General features: G+C 33.5%; 2 protein-coding genes across 4 annotated transcripts; one reads left to right on the plus strand and one right to left on the minus strand.

Moving 5' to 3' along the window:
- The first annotated feature begins 588 nt into the window (after window positions 1-588).
- LOC114733980 (E3 ubiquitin-protein ligase CHIP-like) lies at window positions 589-6243 on the plus strand. Of its 2 annotated transcripts, XM_028921459.1 has the most exons (8): window positions 590-778; window positions 906-973; window positions 1088-1151; window positions 2886-2957; window positions 4954-5087; window positions 5307-5460; window positions 5607-5717; window positions 5802-6243. In XM_028921459.1, exons 1-8 carry the CDS (start codon window positions 659-661, stop codon window positions 5925-5927), a joined length of 849 nt encoding a protein of 282 aa, XP_028777292.1. In that variant the 5' UTR covers window positions 590-658; the 3' UTR covers window positions 5928-6243. The 2 variants fall into 2 exon arrangements, with proteins under 2 accessions (XP_028777298.1, XP_028777292.1); XM_028921465.1 differs by lacking the exon at window positions 2886-2957 and having other exon boundaries at window positions 589-778.
- Window positions 6244-9012: 2769 nt separating this feature from the next.
- Window positions 9013-12170, minus strand: LOC114734021 (U-box domain-containing protein 9). 2 transcript variants are annotated; one of them, XM_028921518.1, is made up of 2 exons: window positions 11706-12170; window positions 9013-10343 (listed from the first exon to the last, which is right to left on the minus strand). In XM_028921518.1, the coding sequence occupies exons 1-2, from the start codon at window positions 12018-12020 to the stop codon at window positions 9249-9251; spliced, it is 1410 nt and encodes a 469-aa protein (XP_028777351.1). In that variant the 5' UTR covers window positions 12021-12170; the 3' UTR covers window positions 9013-9248. The 2 variants fall into 2 exon arrangements, with proteins under 2 accessions (XP_028777351.1, XP_028777342.1); XM_028921509.1 differs by having other exon boundaries at window positions 9013-10367.
- Window positions 12171-13424: the final 1254 nt, after the last annotated feature.

The raw sequence follows: 13424 nt of genomic DNA on the forward strand, positions 1-13424 counted from the left end.
TCCTCCGGTCCTTATTATAAGACCCCATTTGACTTTTTATTTGGTCCTAATTATAAGACCCTAATCCATTTTGTCTCTTATATTTATGCATTTTTTCCAAGATAATCCTTTTAATAATGATAGTTTTAGCCAATATACTTAATTAGCAAGGATATTTTAGGAATGACAACACTTATTTATTATAAATAACCAACTTAACTTACTTCCTTAATCTCCTCAAATAAGTCAATTGGGTCTTATAATTAGGACCGGAGGAGTAGTTTCTTTAACCCAAGGAAAAGATTACGTAATAATAAAATAAAATAGCCAAAATAATAAAGCGAGGTGGCGAACCGCCCAATGAAAGCGAGCTGTCATGAAGTTAGGTGCTCGGGCTGCTAGTTGATTTTTCGTGGACCTAAATCTTGAAATGAAAAGTCAATTCAATTCCAAGTTTCTGTTTTCTGAGTTCGATCCTCTTCTCGTTTTGGCGCTGGCTTTCGCCTGGAAAATTCTGGACGATTCTCTCCTCTCGTTCTGCTCCTTTCTTCTCCAACCATAGTTGTTCATAATACTGACATACATATATTTCTTTCATAGGTTTATAGCCCCAGAGAGTTTTATTTTTTGGGGGGAGGGGGAGAGAGAGAAATTGAAAGGGACATAGAATTTTCCAACTATGGGGCCAAATGCAGGTTCTTTGTCGGCGGTGGCGAAACAGGCGGAGCAACTTCGAATAAACGGCAATAATTATTTCAAGAAAGATCGGTTCGGAGCTGCCATCGATGCTTATACGGAGGTATTTTTCGGATTTGGATTTTGATGTATATCGACCTATGTTACCGTTGTCTTATTGGCAAAGATCGAACTTGCTGATGTTAATTGTTTTTTCTTTTTCATTTATTGATGCCGTTTTGTTGTCAAAGGCAATTACTCTAATGCCCAACAATCCGGTTTATTTCACGAATCGTGCTCTATGCCATCGCAAGCGGAAGTATGTATGGAGACCATCTAATTTGATTTTGCTCTTTGTCTGTAATTTCATGAACTGAAATTGGTTTTCTTGTTTCTTTTATGTGTGTCGTTTGTTGGTCCGTTGTTCTTGCAGTGACTGGGCAAGAGTGGAGGAAGATTGTCGGAAAGCTATTCAACTAAATCACAATTCAGTCAAGGTTGTTGTGATCCCCTTGTAATTATATAATATTTCAAGCCTTCAACGTGTCTAATATTGATTTGCTTACATTTCCTCACTTGTAAATCATCTGGCACGTTGGAATCGAGTGTGCTGCGTATTTAATTTAGCCTGCGATATAGCTATTGTTCTAGATTTTGAATGGCTCTATTGCTTTCATAATAGCATGTTGAAATGTTGAAATGTGAAGTACTTCTTTACTTCTATTTTTTCTTTGCAAGAATTTGAAGAACTGGGCTATTGGATGCTGGTTGAAATCTTTTGATTAGATCACTGATGCAAACATAAAGCGGAATGATGAGTGAGATATGAAGTCATAATTACTTTCCAAGTTAACGCTGAAGTTTCTGTATGGTGCGCTTTTTATTATATATTCAGATGAACTCTAGTGATATTTAATAGTTGCGCTGGAATCTTATCCTTTTGGGTGATTTTTCTGGGTGTACCATGCGGTCTCTTTCTTCAATGTGTATGGTGGAGGCAAAAATAAATGAATAATCCGGAGAAACATAGTGCCATTTTATAGGTTAACTAACATCCTCTCTTTTCTGTTGGTTACTTTTTCACTTCTTCCAAGCAAGCCATAGAAATAGTGATATTTCCTAAATTGCCTTGGTTTGAGAAGCAAGGTAATTATTTCCTTGTTTCTTGTGTTTCTTCTTTTGTAACTCTTAAAAAATTGTTGGTATGGTCATTTTGTCTTTCGGGAATTTTGCTGCCTGATCATGTTTTTTCTACGTTAGTTGCATGATACTTCTATGCTTTCAGAATTTTTTTTTTTTTAATGCTGCTTCTGGAGTGTAACTTCTGAATGAATCACGCATATTATGAGATTACTTCTTGCGACAAACATCTAAGATGAAACCGTTGGCAAATTTAGTGAAAATCTTTCTGATTAAACCTTAGAATAATTGACTATGCACAAGCATTATTATTTATTGTGATCATGTTAGTTACACATTTTATGGTTTAGAACTTGTAATTATTCCAAGTAGAGTCGATTTCATTGCTTCCGTCATGCCCATTTTCCTGTGACGAAAGCTACATGTAATTTGAAATATAAAGGCTCTTTGTTGTGAAGGTTTTGTGCTGTTAGCTGTCATGCTATTTTTATCTTTTACAACTCAAATGTATTCTATCCGTAACTTTGTAATATTCTCAAATTTAGATTCTCTGGGAAATAATATTTAAAATTATTGTGAGAAGAAGGGCATTAAAGGTAGCTTTTTATGAGCCAAATAACTCATATTGTGCATTTCCCTTTTCACCCATCATATGAAGGTCAATCGGCAGATCCACTTTTGTTTGGTTTTGGTTTTGTTGCAGGTTAGATATATCTAGAGTGTTTTCTTTTCCAGATACGGATTACCATTAATTGTGTATGTTGATAGTGCGATAGTGTTAATTATATTTTACACAACAGATAGAGTGGAAAACATTGGCCTTAAAGCTATATTATCTTGTATACAATTTCATTGTTTTGATCTAACCTTTGGAAGAATATTATTGGTATATTTTCTTGAGAATGGGGTATAGAGGTTTGCATGAAAGGTGTGTACTGTTTAATAGAAACAATGGCTGGAAGATAGTCTTTGACTATGGTACATTGTATGTAACAATAGTTGCATTCTCTTCATATGTATTGTTACTGCCAACACATTATTTTTTTTGGAGTATCTCGTACCTATTTAGATTTCTTTTTGCTAAATCACAGGCCCACTATATGTTGGGACTTGCTTTGCTGCAGAGACAAGAATATGCAAAGGGAATAGCAGAATTAGAGAAGGTTTGTGGCTATTGAAGCCTCCTTCTATATATTGTTTTGTTATAAGTGTTTCTGTTGCTAGCAACTTAGAGATTTATGGCTTCTTTGAAAAAGTATGATTGTTCGTTAAAAAAGGTATTTTCAATTGCTACTTTTGTGCATTTAACTGCAAATCACTTCGTTTGATGCGGAAGTAAAACCACAATCACTCAAAAAAATAAAACGGTGTGGTATTGATAAGAATTTAGTCAAGATAAAGTTGTCAACAAAGTCATAGTTCAATCTCCTGATGAGGTTCCTAGTCTGCTTGCACAACCTAAAGTAAATATTGATTTGACTCTTTTACTTATAAGTAACGCGAGTGATATGGACTAGCGGGCATCAATTCTCTAAATTTCTATAGGGGTGATCAGAAATTGAATGTAGTAAAAACTCACGAGGCTTCCTGTGAACAATATGGGTATGAATTAGAGAAAAAGTTGCAATCCGCATGTGTTGCTTATTTCAATTTATCTGACAGACTACTTGATAATTTTTATCCAGAGGAGCTTCAATGCAGAGGGAAGCTTTACTCTTTTTGTTTTTTAGGGTAACAAAGTGAGTTGTTGCTTATTTCAGTTTACCTGTACTTGGATACCTCTGACTTTTGAGAAACATTGCAGGAATGCAAAATTATTTGGAATGGAATTACGCCTAGAATTTTGTCCAATAGAAGTTTTTCTGGAAAGAATGATGAGTCCTTCTATTCATTTAACAATTAGTGGAAGGACATCACCATGAATAATGCCTTAATGAAATTTTTACTCTTTAGCAGTATTTATATTCCATCTTTGCTTTTTGACTCCCAAGTCTCCCATGTTTTAGAACCCATGATGATAATGTTTGAAACAAATATGATGGCAATGCATTGCATGGATTCAATATTCCATGCAGCCCTATCGTTATACTCCAGTATCTTGGATGCTGTTTCTAGAATGCCTAAATTTTTGTGATGTCAGAAACAAGGACTTGGAGATTTTACGCTATTAGTTCTGTTTTTTCTGTGTAAATATGTAGTTAATATGATTCCAAATTTGAGAATATTGAATATTTGGATATTTGATAGCAAAGAAAGTTACGTTTACCATGTACTGACTGCTAACCCGTTAACTATTATGTACATGAATATACGGCAATGGCATGCGCTTAAGAGCATGTTCAAAAATGAGGAAAACGCTAATATGGATGACTGTTTGACTTAACCTGCTATTTCAGCTTTTCACTCTCCTTTCTTCTTGCATAATTCACTTGTTTGTTTACTTTTTTCTTTTGGGTGATGCATTCGGCTTAAATTTGTTATGATCTGTTGTTAGTGGCAAATAATGCTTGAGCTAAATGGAAAGCAATCCATCATCAAACCTAATATTGGCGAGATGCTGTAAAATCCTAGTGCTTATTTTGTTCTGTCTTGCAAGTTGAAATCCTACTTTGTCTGGTGTAGTGGGAGAATGGTATTTGTTTATGTTGTATAAAGTATCGTTATATTATAGATACTTTCTGATAAATTAAAGCTTTTTCTTTCGACTTGTTTGGTTTAGTTGTCATGTTTTTCTTGTGGTATGCGTGGAAAAGAGTTTGCATTGGCTGGAGGGCTAGAGAAAAGTCTTTTTCCTCTGCCTGCCCCCATTTTCTTTGCTGGTTTGTGTCTTGTGCGATCTTGTGTTATAGAATGCATTTGTCTAGCTGGTACCCTGCGAATTAATTTGTGCAGGTTTGCATCTGCCTGCTTTGTTTCATTCAGTAGTAATGTTTCTTTTTTAACCTCCGCGGTGGGTTCCTTGTGCTCCTGGGCTGCTGAGTGCCATGGTATTTATTGGCCAAAAAGTAAATTAATAAAGGGACGCTGGTTGCTTCTCTAGATTTTTGGCATGATATCTAATTAAATTGACTTGACCGCAGTGCAATACGTGCTTCTATTTTTCTCTTTACTTTTTGCATGATGATTTCTTATACTGATTATAAAGTCATTTAATAATAGGCTTTAGATCTTGGGAGGGGAGCCAATCCTAAGGGCTATATGGTAGAAGAGATCTGGCAGGAGCTATCGAAAGCAAAATACCTAGAATGGGAACGTTCATCTACCGAGCGATCGTGGGAATTGCAGAGCTTGAAGTATGTTTTCTGGTGATTGTCAAACCTATTGACCATTGGACATTCGTTAATGCTGGGTGAACAATGAATTCCATATCAAATTTGAAATCAGCTACTTCATGAATTGTGTTTATGCGCCTGATTAGCTAATTCTTATATATTTATTTGTTGAAAAGTAGTATCCACTTTGCTTGTCTAGTTGTTATCAGCTGCTTCATGTAATGTCTGTCTCTGTCTCAGAGAAGCTTGCGAGTCTGCTTTAAAGGAAAAGAGTCTACATGGCATCTCCCAAGAGGAAGGCTTGATAGATGAAGATCCAACCACCCTTTCAGAACAGCTCGAGGCTTTAGGAAGAGTGTTTGGTAAAGCTGCAGAGGACGATACACCCACTGAGGTGAATACATTGGCTTGTCTCTGACTACTTGTCTACCAAAACCATCCATACACCCTTCCCGCGCCCTTTTTTTTTTCCTTTCCTTTCTTGATATTTTTTTAATGCTTGCTTGTTTACCTTTTGGTTTGGCATTTTGAGTATAACAGGTGCCAGATCACCTTTGCTGTAGAATTACGCTTGAACTTTTCCGGGATCCTGTCATCACTCCTAGTGGTCTTACGTATGAGAGGGCGGTGATTCTTGACCATCTTGAAAAGGTACGCGGTTTGTATGTCCCTGTAAATAAAATGTTTTCAATAGTTTAAAGTCATTACGCGGTTTCTAAACTCTACCAAACGTAGGTGGGTAGGTTTGATCCAGTCACCCGAGAACCGCTTAATCCATCCCAGTTAGTACCAAACTTGGCCATAAAGGAAGCAGTCCGGGCATTCTTGGATAAACATGGATGGGCCTACAAGATAGACTAACCTATGATTTATGTTACCAACTGAGAGGTGTTGGTAGTTCCTCGTGTGCTTGATGTTTGGTAATCATTGTTTGTAGTTCCATGCGGTGCCTGTTGTGAACAGAAGGGTTAAATGTTGTCTAAAAGTGTACATATAACTATAATTGACTGTTTGTTTTGCAATATGTACATAGTAGTCTGCTTGATCATATTAAATGCTCACAGAACAGTTGCTTTTTTATTTGTGTACTTAGGAAAAAAAAGACTTTTCAGACTATTTGAGTCCATTTTGCTGGTTGGCTCTGTGGGCTTATTCAATTTCTCATATTTTTCGGTCATCTTGATCACCTACCTTGTGGAACAGGTAGTCATGTCCTTGCAAGATTCAATTTTGGCTCTGATGTAATATTCTATCTTAATCAGCATTAACTCAGTCTGCGTGTGGTTTCATATTAGAAACAAGCGATGCTATTATAATGTAGCATTAACTCTTCAGTGTCTTTTCTGTTTGCACATGATCAGTTCTAATACATCTTATAATTACATTAGTACCTTATGATTTTTTTCCCCCCCAATCTTTGGAATACACTTTACGTTGTATTTGTGAATGTACAAGAATTAGGTTGCCGAAGATACGTTTTATTATAACATGAAAAGTTATCAGCAGAGTCACTAGAACAGTATTATTATTTACAGTTTGAAAATTCCTTTATAGTAATCTGATCGTGGCATTGGAAATAAGTAATAATTAAATGAATTTATATTATTAAATTTTTTAGATTGATATTACTGGAATTACCCGTAACTTAGAAAAGAAGCATGTACTCTTGGAAAGCTTCAGTAGAGAAAAGAAAAGCTTGTGGAATAGCCAAACTACTTTAATTTCAAGGTTTGGCAGCTCACGGGTATGGTCTCAGCCGTTTCTTCCTTAAAAACAGGCAAATACATCATATGTGGGGGCAACGTTCAAATTGTTCAACACGGAATGCCCCAGTTTGGTTTAACTGATAAGGATATGATGCCTATTTTATAGGGTATGGTTTCAATTTTATTATTAATGAGATGATTTTATTGGTGAATAGTTTGTACATATCATCACATATATGAGTTAACACGGCATTTGATCCATATCTGTTTATATATATAGAGAGAGTTCAAAGCTGTTACATGTAATGTTTATTTGTGTAAATGATTAAATATATGTAATTTAATGACATTCAATATTATGATTTATTTCAACTGCTATGTTTCTTAGTTAAAAAAAAAAATAATTATGCAGTTAGTAATAAATTGTGAAATATAAAAAATGTTGACTTTTTACATTTTTAATGGTAAGGGGTAATATTATTATGATTTTAAGCTTTTTTTTAAGTAAATTTGCGTACCAAACAACTTTTGAATGCCTAGTAAAATTGTTTGGGACAAATTTACATCTGAACATTTTATTTTGCCAAAAAGATCAAACTGCTTATTTCAAATTTTCTAATAAATCAATGAGTTAATTCTAGTCAAAAGAATTAATCTCTCAGTGATGATTTAATGTTCAAATTTTACTAAGAGAAATGTCTATATTTAGTACCTCACAATGTATATGGTGTAGTGGAAAAAGAAAAATTTTCCAATCAAATCATGGGTAAAATAAAGCAAAAGAGGCTAGTCCCTCCTAATGTTAATAAATCAAAGTATAAATTTCTATTGAAAGAGATGTCCATATTTAATACTGATAATACCTCAAACAAAATTCCCTCTAATAAGAGGATATATTTGCCAAGCAAAATTCTCCAATCAAATATTGTCATGTGGAATTTTGTTAAAATAAAAATGGGTAAATTGACATTGATAAAATTTCAAATTTTTATCGGACAATTATTAGTAATAAATATTACACATGGCAAAGTGTAATTGGAGAATTCTTTTTATACAAGTAATTGGAAAACTCAACCTAATGGATATAAATAACGACATGTAAGTTTTGTCCAAAATTAAATTATTAAAAACTAAAAATTTTATTCTGTGCAGAAAACAGGGAGATTAAAAAAAAATACATAAAAAGAAAAAAAAATTGAATCGACCTGGGAGAAAAAGCCTTAAAATATGGGAACAATTAGAAGCCATACGCGCCTTAAAATGGGCACCCTGCTCTGTCGGCTGGGACACTAGCATATATTTTACAAAGTAAGTTTTTATAGATGTATTGTTTATTTTCTATCAAAATTATAAAATTAATTTGTTTTAAATTTAAAATTTCCTATTTTTGTGTGTGTGTGTGTGTGTGTCTCCATGCTACTTGTCAATTTTATCCTATGGAAGTACATTTTTCCCTTTCATGAAGCATGCTTATGTTATAAATAGGCATAGATACATATTAGGGACCATCATAATGAGCATATTGGTGCAAAGTTTTTTTGGCTTGAAAATATATTTATTATATATATTTATAAATTTAAATCATTATAAAAAAAATTATAAAAGTAAGAATGAATGAAATTATTTACCAACAATAAGTTAATTTCAGAAACCACCATTTTATGAGGTAATTATTCGTCTCAAATAGCTTACTCAGAAAGAAATATTTTACCTTTCCCCATATAAATCAAATTATATATTGACTAACTAGACAGTAAACTCCAAATATGCATTATATGAAAATATATTTATATATATCACTTATAAATAGTGTAGTTTTTCAAAAAAAATTATTAGAAATATAGATTTATCTTTCCTAGAAAAAATGATAATTAAGAACTCATAACTTATATTAGTGACAGAAATATTTTTTAAAAAGAAATATTTTTTTTATTATTGTAGCAATAAATCTTCATAATTCATTTTCCTAAAACTATCTCTCACACTCTTCAAAATTTCAACGTAATTTCTTTATATTATAAAGATATTTCGAAATTACTATCATCTCTAGATAAAAATTACCTCCAGAAAGATTAAATTCCTTTGATTGAGATTTATATTCACCAAGAATTATTACAAACCAAGGCATTTAAAGAAGGTAAAGTATGGAACCATATATCCTGCTATGAAGGATTTTACGCATTCTCTGATATCTTTATTGCTAGGAAAGTTGAAGTTAGTATAATTTGTAAAACTGCAAATACTACTAAAAGAATAATTGAATTGGATTATAAGAAGATTCCTTCTACTAAAAGAGCACTGGATTCACTTTATTGAGTTGCTAATGAGTAATAACTCCTGAACATGGCAATGACTTGACTCAAAAGAATTTACAAAATTTGGTGAGAGACAAATTTACTTTCTTTTTTTCTCCCCACTTTCAACAACTTAACCTGGGAAAAACAGAAGCAGAATATACACAGTAATAATGACACTATTATGCAGTATGTGTAATATTAACAGCCCTATTCAGTCTCTCAAGAATTCCACTAGCCTTCCTCTTAGCCCTTGAAGTTCCATTCAATGCAAGATCAGTGATAGTTTTAAAGGTAATCTCCTCTTCTTTTATCTCCTTCAACTTTGCTCTGTCATACTGACATATAGTTTGAAGAATAGCTATGCAGTTCTCCTTGTTTCTTTCACAATTGCTCTCCCTCATGATGCTAAGCAAGTTAGGAACAGCTGCAAGATCTACCATGTCCTGAACAGCCTTTTGATGACTTGAGAGCAGTGCGAGGATCGCGAGCAATTCGTCTACGTAAACCCGGCTTGAGATCTTCCTCAGTATAACACCTACTGCCCCTTCCCTCACTGCTCTTGCCTTGTTCTCATGAACCACACACAAGGTGAAAAGTGCTGAAGCAACATCTTTCATGGCTAAAGGATGGCCTTCTTCTAACAGGTCAATTAATGGCTTTAAGGCACCAGATTTACCTATAAGCTCCTTGTTTGAGTCTAGAGCAGATAAAGTGAAGAGGGTAGCTGCAGAATTGCTTCTAGTTTCTATAGTTCCTGACTTTAAGGCCTTCACAAGGAGTGAAATCACCAAGGGAGTTTCTGCGACAAGTTTCTTGTTGTTGTCATGGATTGAGATGTTCAAAAGTGTTGTGATCACGTCTTCTTGGAGATCGGGATGGATGTTGTTAAAAGAGTCGCTTGCAGAGATTGGTTTGAGAATCTCAGAAGTGGCTTGTGAAGTTTCACCAAAGAGTGTTCTGTACAAAGGCATCTTCTTTGTCAATAACCGAAGCTGCTTCGCGGCTGCTTTCTGCTCAGAAAGTGATGATGAGGACATTTTCTCAAGCAGAGAATGAAAATGATCACGATCTGCTTTTGTTATTATCTCTTCCTCATTGTAAACATAGTGAAGTTGGTTGGATAATTCCACCCCATGGTTCTTGCACCACTGTTCTATCATCTCCCTTATGAGGTGATTTGGAGTTAGGACAGTGTGTGAGAGGACTTGTTGGGTTTGAGGACAAGTTCTGTTCCCAGCTTTCAGCCATTTTTGAATAAAGGGCCTATCATATGTCTGCATAATTGAGATGAACAAAAACTTTAAAAAGAAACTCATATCATTATGCTGATATGTGAAAAAGTTCTTGAATGTCAATATTTACATTAACTTAATAGTAAAGACTCGATTAAAATCATTTTAACTTAGCAGTTAAGTCATTGAGTAAATGTACTCATGAATCATTTCATTATATAATCCTTCAATAGTACCAGTGAACAGAAGAAAGTCCTGGGGCAGAAAGAGAAAAGGGAGCTGGGGAATGTGGGGAAGCAACACTATAGCAATTCACAACAGAAAAGGAAGAGCTCAAAACACTAGAAGTTCATTATTCCCTTTCGGGAAAATTAGTCAAAAAGTTTTAAACAAAGCTACTAATCAACACCGTCATTCACTAAAGAATCACAATTTAATGGACATAAAGAAAATTATTCTTTCTTCACTTTCCACTTTCTTTTTCCTTCCACAATGGTTAATATACTATTACTACGGTTTTGATTCTTTTTTTTTTTTTTGGGGGGGGGGGGGGCTCCCACTCATCCAAATGCAACAATAATGCAAAAAGCTAGCGACAAAATAAGAGGAAGATCCGAAAATTTTAAGTGGATAAAAAAAAAAAAAGTGCCAGAAATCACACTTCCAGTGACAGCAACGCGTTAACAGGAAGTTAATTGTATTCTTTAATATCACCAACTACCAGACATCAGAATTCTTGATTACAATCACATAAAGTTAAAAAATTAGTAAATAAATAAATCGCGTGCCACATTGAACAAGAAAAGAAAAACAGGAGAAAACTGATTAGACTTAAAGAAAACAAGACGGGAAAAGGGGAGAGAGAGAGAGAGAGAGAGAGAGGGGAACGAAAGCTGAAAGTTTCAAATGGTTAAAATTAAATTGACCTAATTAAATGAACAAGCGGAAAATACTGATTTTCAAGGTTCGGGATAAGGCAATGATGCTGGTAATAAAAACTTATTCTTCTTTCTTTCGCATTAGGCCTTTCAAGTCAAGAAGCACAATTGACAGAAAGGAAAAAAATTATAAAATCTAAAATCCAGCTTCTTCACTCCGTTTGGTTGTAGTGACGGGTTGGGAGTATTTGAGAAAGTAATAATAACTGATGAAAAAGAATAAATTCAAAGATTGGTGAGTTAAAGAGTTTCATATTTGAAGGAATCGTGTGTTCTCTCTTGAATTTATGTTGAAAAATGCAAGAAAATCCTTTTTTTCCCAAGGAAAGAAGCGAGATAAGAAAATTATCGCTGGCCCAAAAAGAAAAAAGAAAAACGATCAAACACACAATAATCTATCTAGTTTGGGTTCTTGAATCTACAACATCTTCTCAGATACCAGACACATTCGAATTATGACACTAACCTTTCCAGAAGCCACAATGACAGGATCTCTCATCAATTCCTTAGAAAGAGGACACTTAAATTCTTCTGGAAAAGCGGAATTTCCGTTTAACTTCAAGGACGAAGATTGTGAAGATGGCGATGACGATGATCTCCTTCGAAGCTTGAGGTCCTTAAGAGCGGAAAGAGCTTCATTAGCTTGATCAATGGTTTGAACGCTGCAATCATCATCATCGACGATGGAGTTCACCAATCTGTTCAACTCCTTCTTCAACTCCGACATCTTCGTCGCCGCCGTCGGATCAGGTTCCACCGCCACCACGCCAGACTTTGCCATGCGATCTGGCGGCAGATGATCGGAGCCGTCGCTTTGAATTTTTATACAAAGAAAGCGAAAATTTGGTTCAGAGGATGGAGAAGTAGAGAATATCAGTCAGTGGGAATACTCGCACTCTGTTTCATTCTCTCTCTTTTACGTGTGCTTCCCTCTTTGTCTCTCTCTCTCTCTATATGTGTGTGGGTGTGTGTGTATATATATATATGATTACATATATTTTCCCTATTTACATAATTATATCGATGAATAAATTAAACATTTTTTCTATTCCATTGTCTATGTTTTTATCAAATCTTTTATATTACATATTTGATTTTTTATCATAATTTTTTAGTAATACAAAATGAAAAAATGAATTAAGGATTTTTTTAAATTATTAGTTAGCACAATCAGCTTGTTTAAGAAGTGTAAGAGGTGTTTGAGGTTAATTGACCTCCAAGTCATTCATTAATCTTACCCTTCAAGTTTGACATTGCCTTTTTGCTTAATTTTGCTTAATCAAGCTTAAAGTGGAAAGAATTTATTCGTTAGAAGAAAAAAAAAGAAGAAAACAGAACAATGCTAGGTAAAAGTTTTTTTGTCAAAAAAGAAAATAATATGGGAAGAATGAAAAAAAAATTCCTTTAGATGCTTTTTTTGTGATTTTTGTATTTGAAATTTATATTAGATGCATTAATATATTAGTTAGATAGTTAGATGTTTATTACTTAATAAATAATAAATAGGAGTTTTTATTGGCCGGAATAAATAGGAATTGAGCAAGTTGAATTATATGAGATTTTCTCTGTAAGGTTTAAATTCAGCAGCTTAATATATTTCTAATTACATATAATTTAGTCATTTTTTAGTTAAATTTAAAATATATTAAGTAATCATGTACATGTAGTTGACATTATTATAAAAATTTTATGCGTGCATCTCGATTAAATATAGACTAATATCAATATCAATAAAATCAATCAATTTCAATATCAACTATAAAATTTATAATCAATAATCAATAAAAAAATAATCAATAGGAATTGAACAAGTTTATCTTGCACTGTTGCTATATGCGACTCGATGTAAAATGATTCACTGAATATGATTTAAAACATGATAACTAAATTATTTGTCGTGTTATTATTAAATATTTAAAAATTTGTATCAATTTAATTAAAATTTTGATAATATAAGGACATAAGAGAATTATGCTCAAGTTATTTGTGAATAAAATAATTCGCTTTGAGCAGAAATAGTGAAAAGATGTTTTTTTCCCCCACAGTATTTCTTCAGATTGCAGTAATCAATTGTATATCTAAAAATCCATATATTTACCGAATTGAATATTTTATATTATTATAGAAAAACCCTCAAATGGAAAAAGGTGAATAATAATAATTAAAATTTTACCAAAATCAACAT

Source organism: Neltuma alba, unplaced genomic scaffold (genome assembly GCF_004799145.2).
Source record: "Neltuma alba isolate B1F8T4 unplaced genomic scaffold, ASM479914v2 tig00002618_pilon, whole genome shotgun sequence".
Classification (NCBI taxonomy): Eukaryota; Viridiplantae; Streptophyta; class Magnoliopsida; order Fabales; family Fabaceae; genus Neltuma; species Neltuma alba.

Coding starts and splice junctions, on each gene's coding strand:
- LOC114734021 (XM_028921509.1), bottom strand. CDS start 12,020: ATGGCAAAGTCTGGCGTGGTGGCGGTGGAACCTGATCCGACGGCGGCG. Junction 10,368..11,705: donor TCATTGTGGCTTCTGGAAAG/GTTAGTGTCATA, acceptor TTCTTTTTAAAG/TTTTTGTTCATCTCAATTAT.
- LOC114733980 (XM_028921459.1), top strand. CDS start 659: ATGGGGCCAAATGCAGGTTCTTTGTCGGCGGTGGCGAAACAGGCGGAG. Junction 974..1,087: donor CTATGCCATCGCAAGCGGAA/GTATGTATGGAG, acceptor TTGTTCTTGCAG/TGACTGGGCAAGAGTGGAGG. Junction 5,461..5,606: donor AGGACGATACACCCACTGAG/GTGAATACATTG, acceptor TGAGTATAACAG/GTGCCAGATCACCTTTGCTG.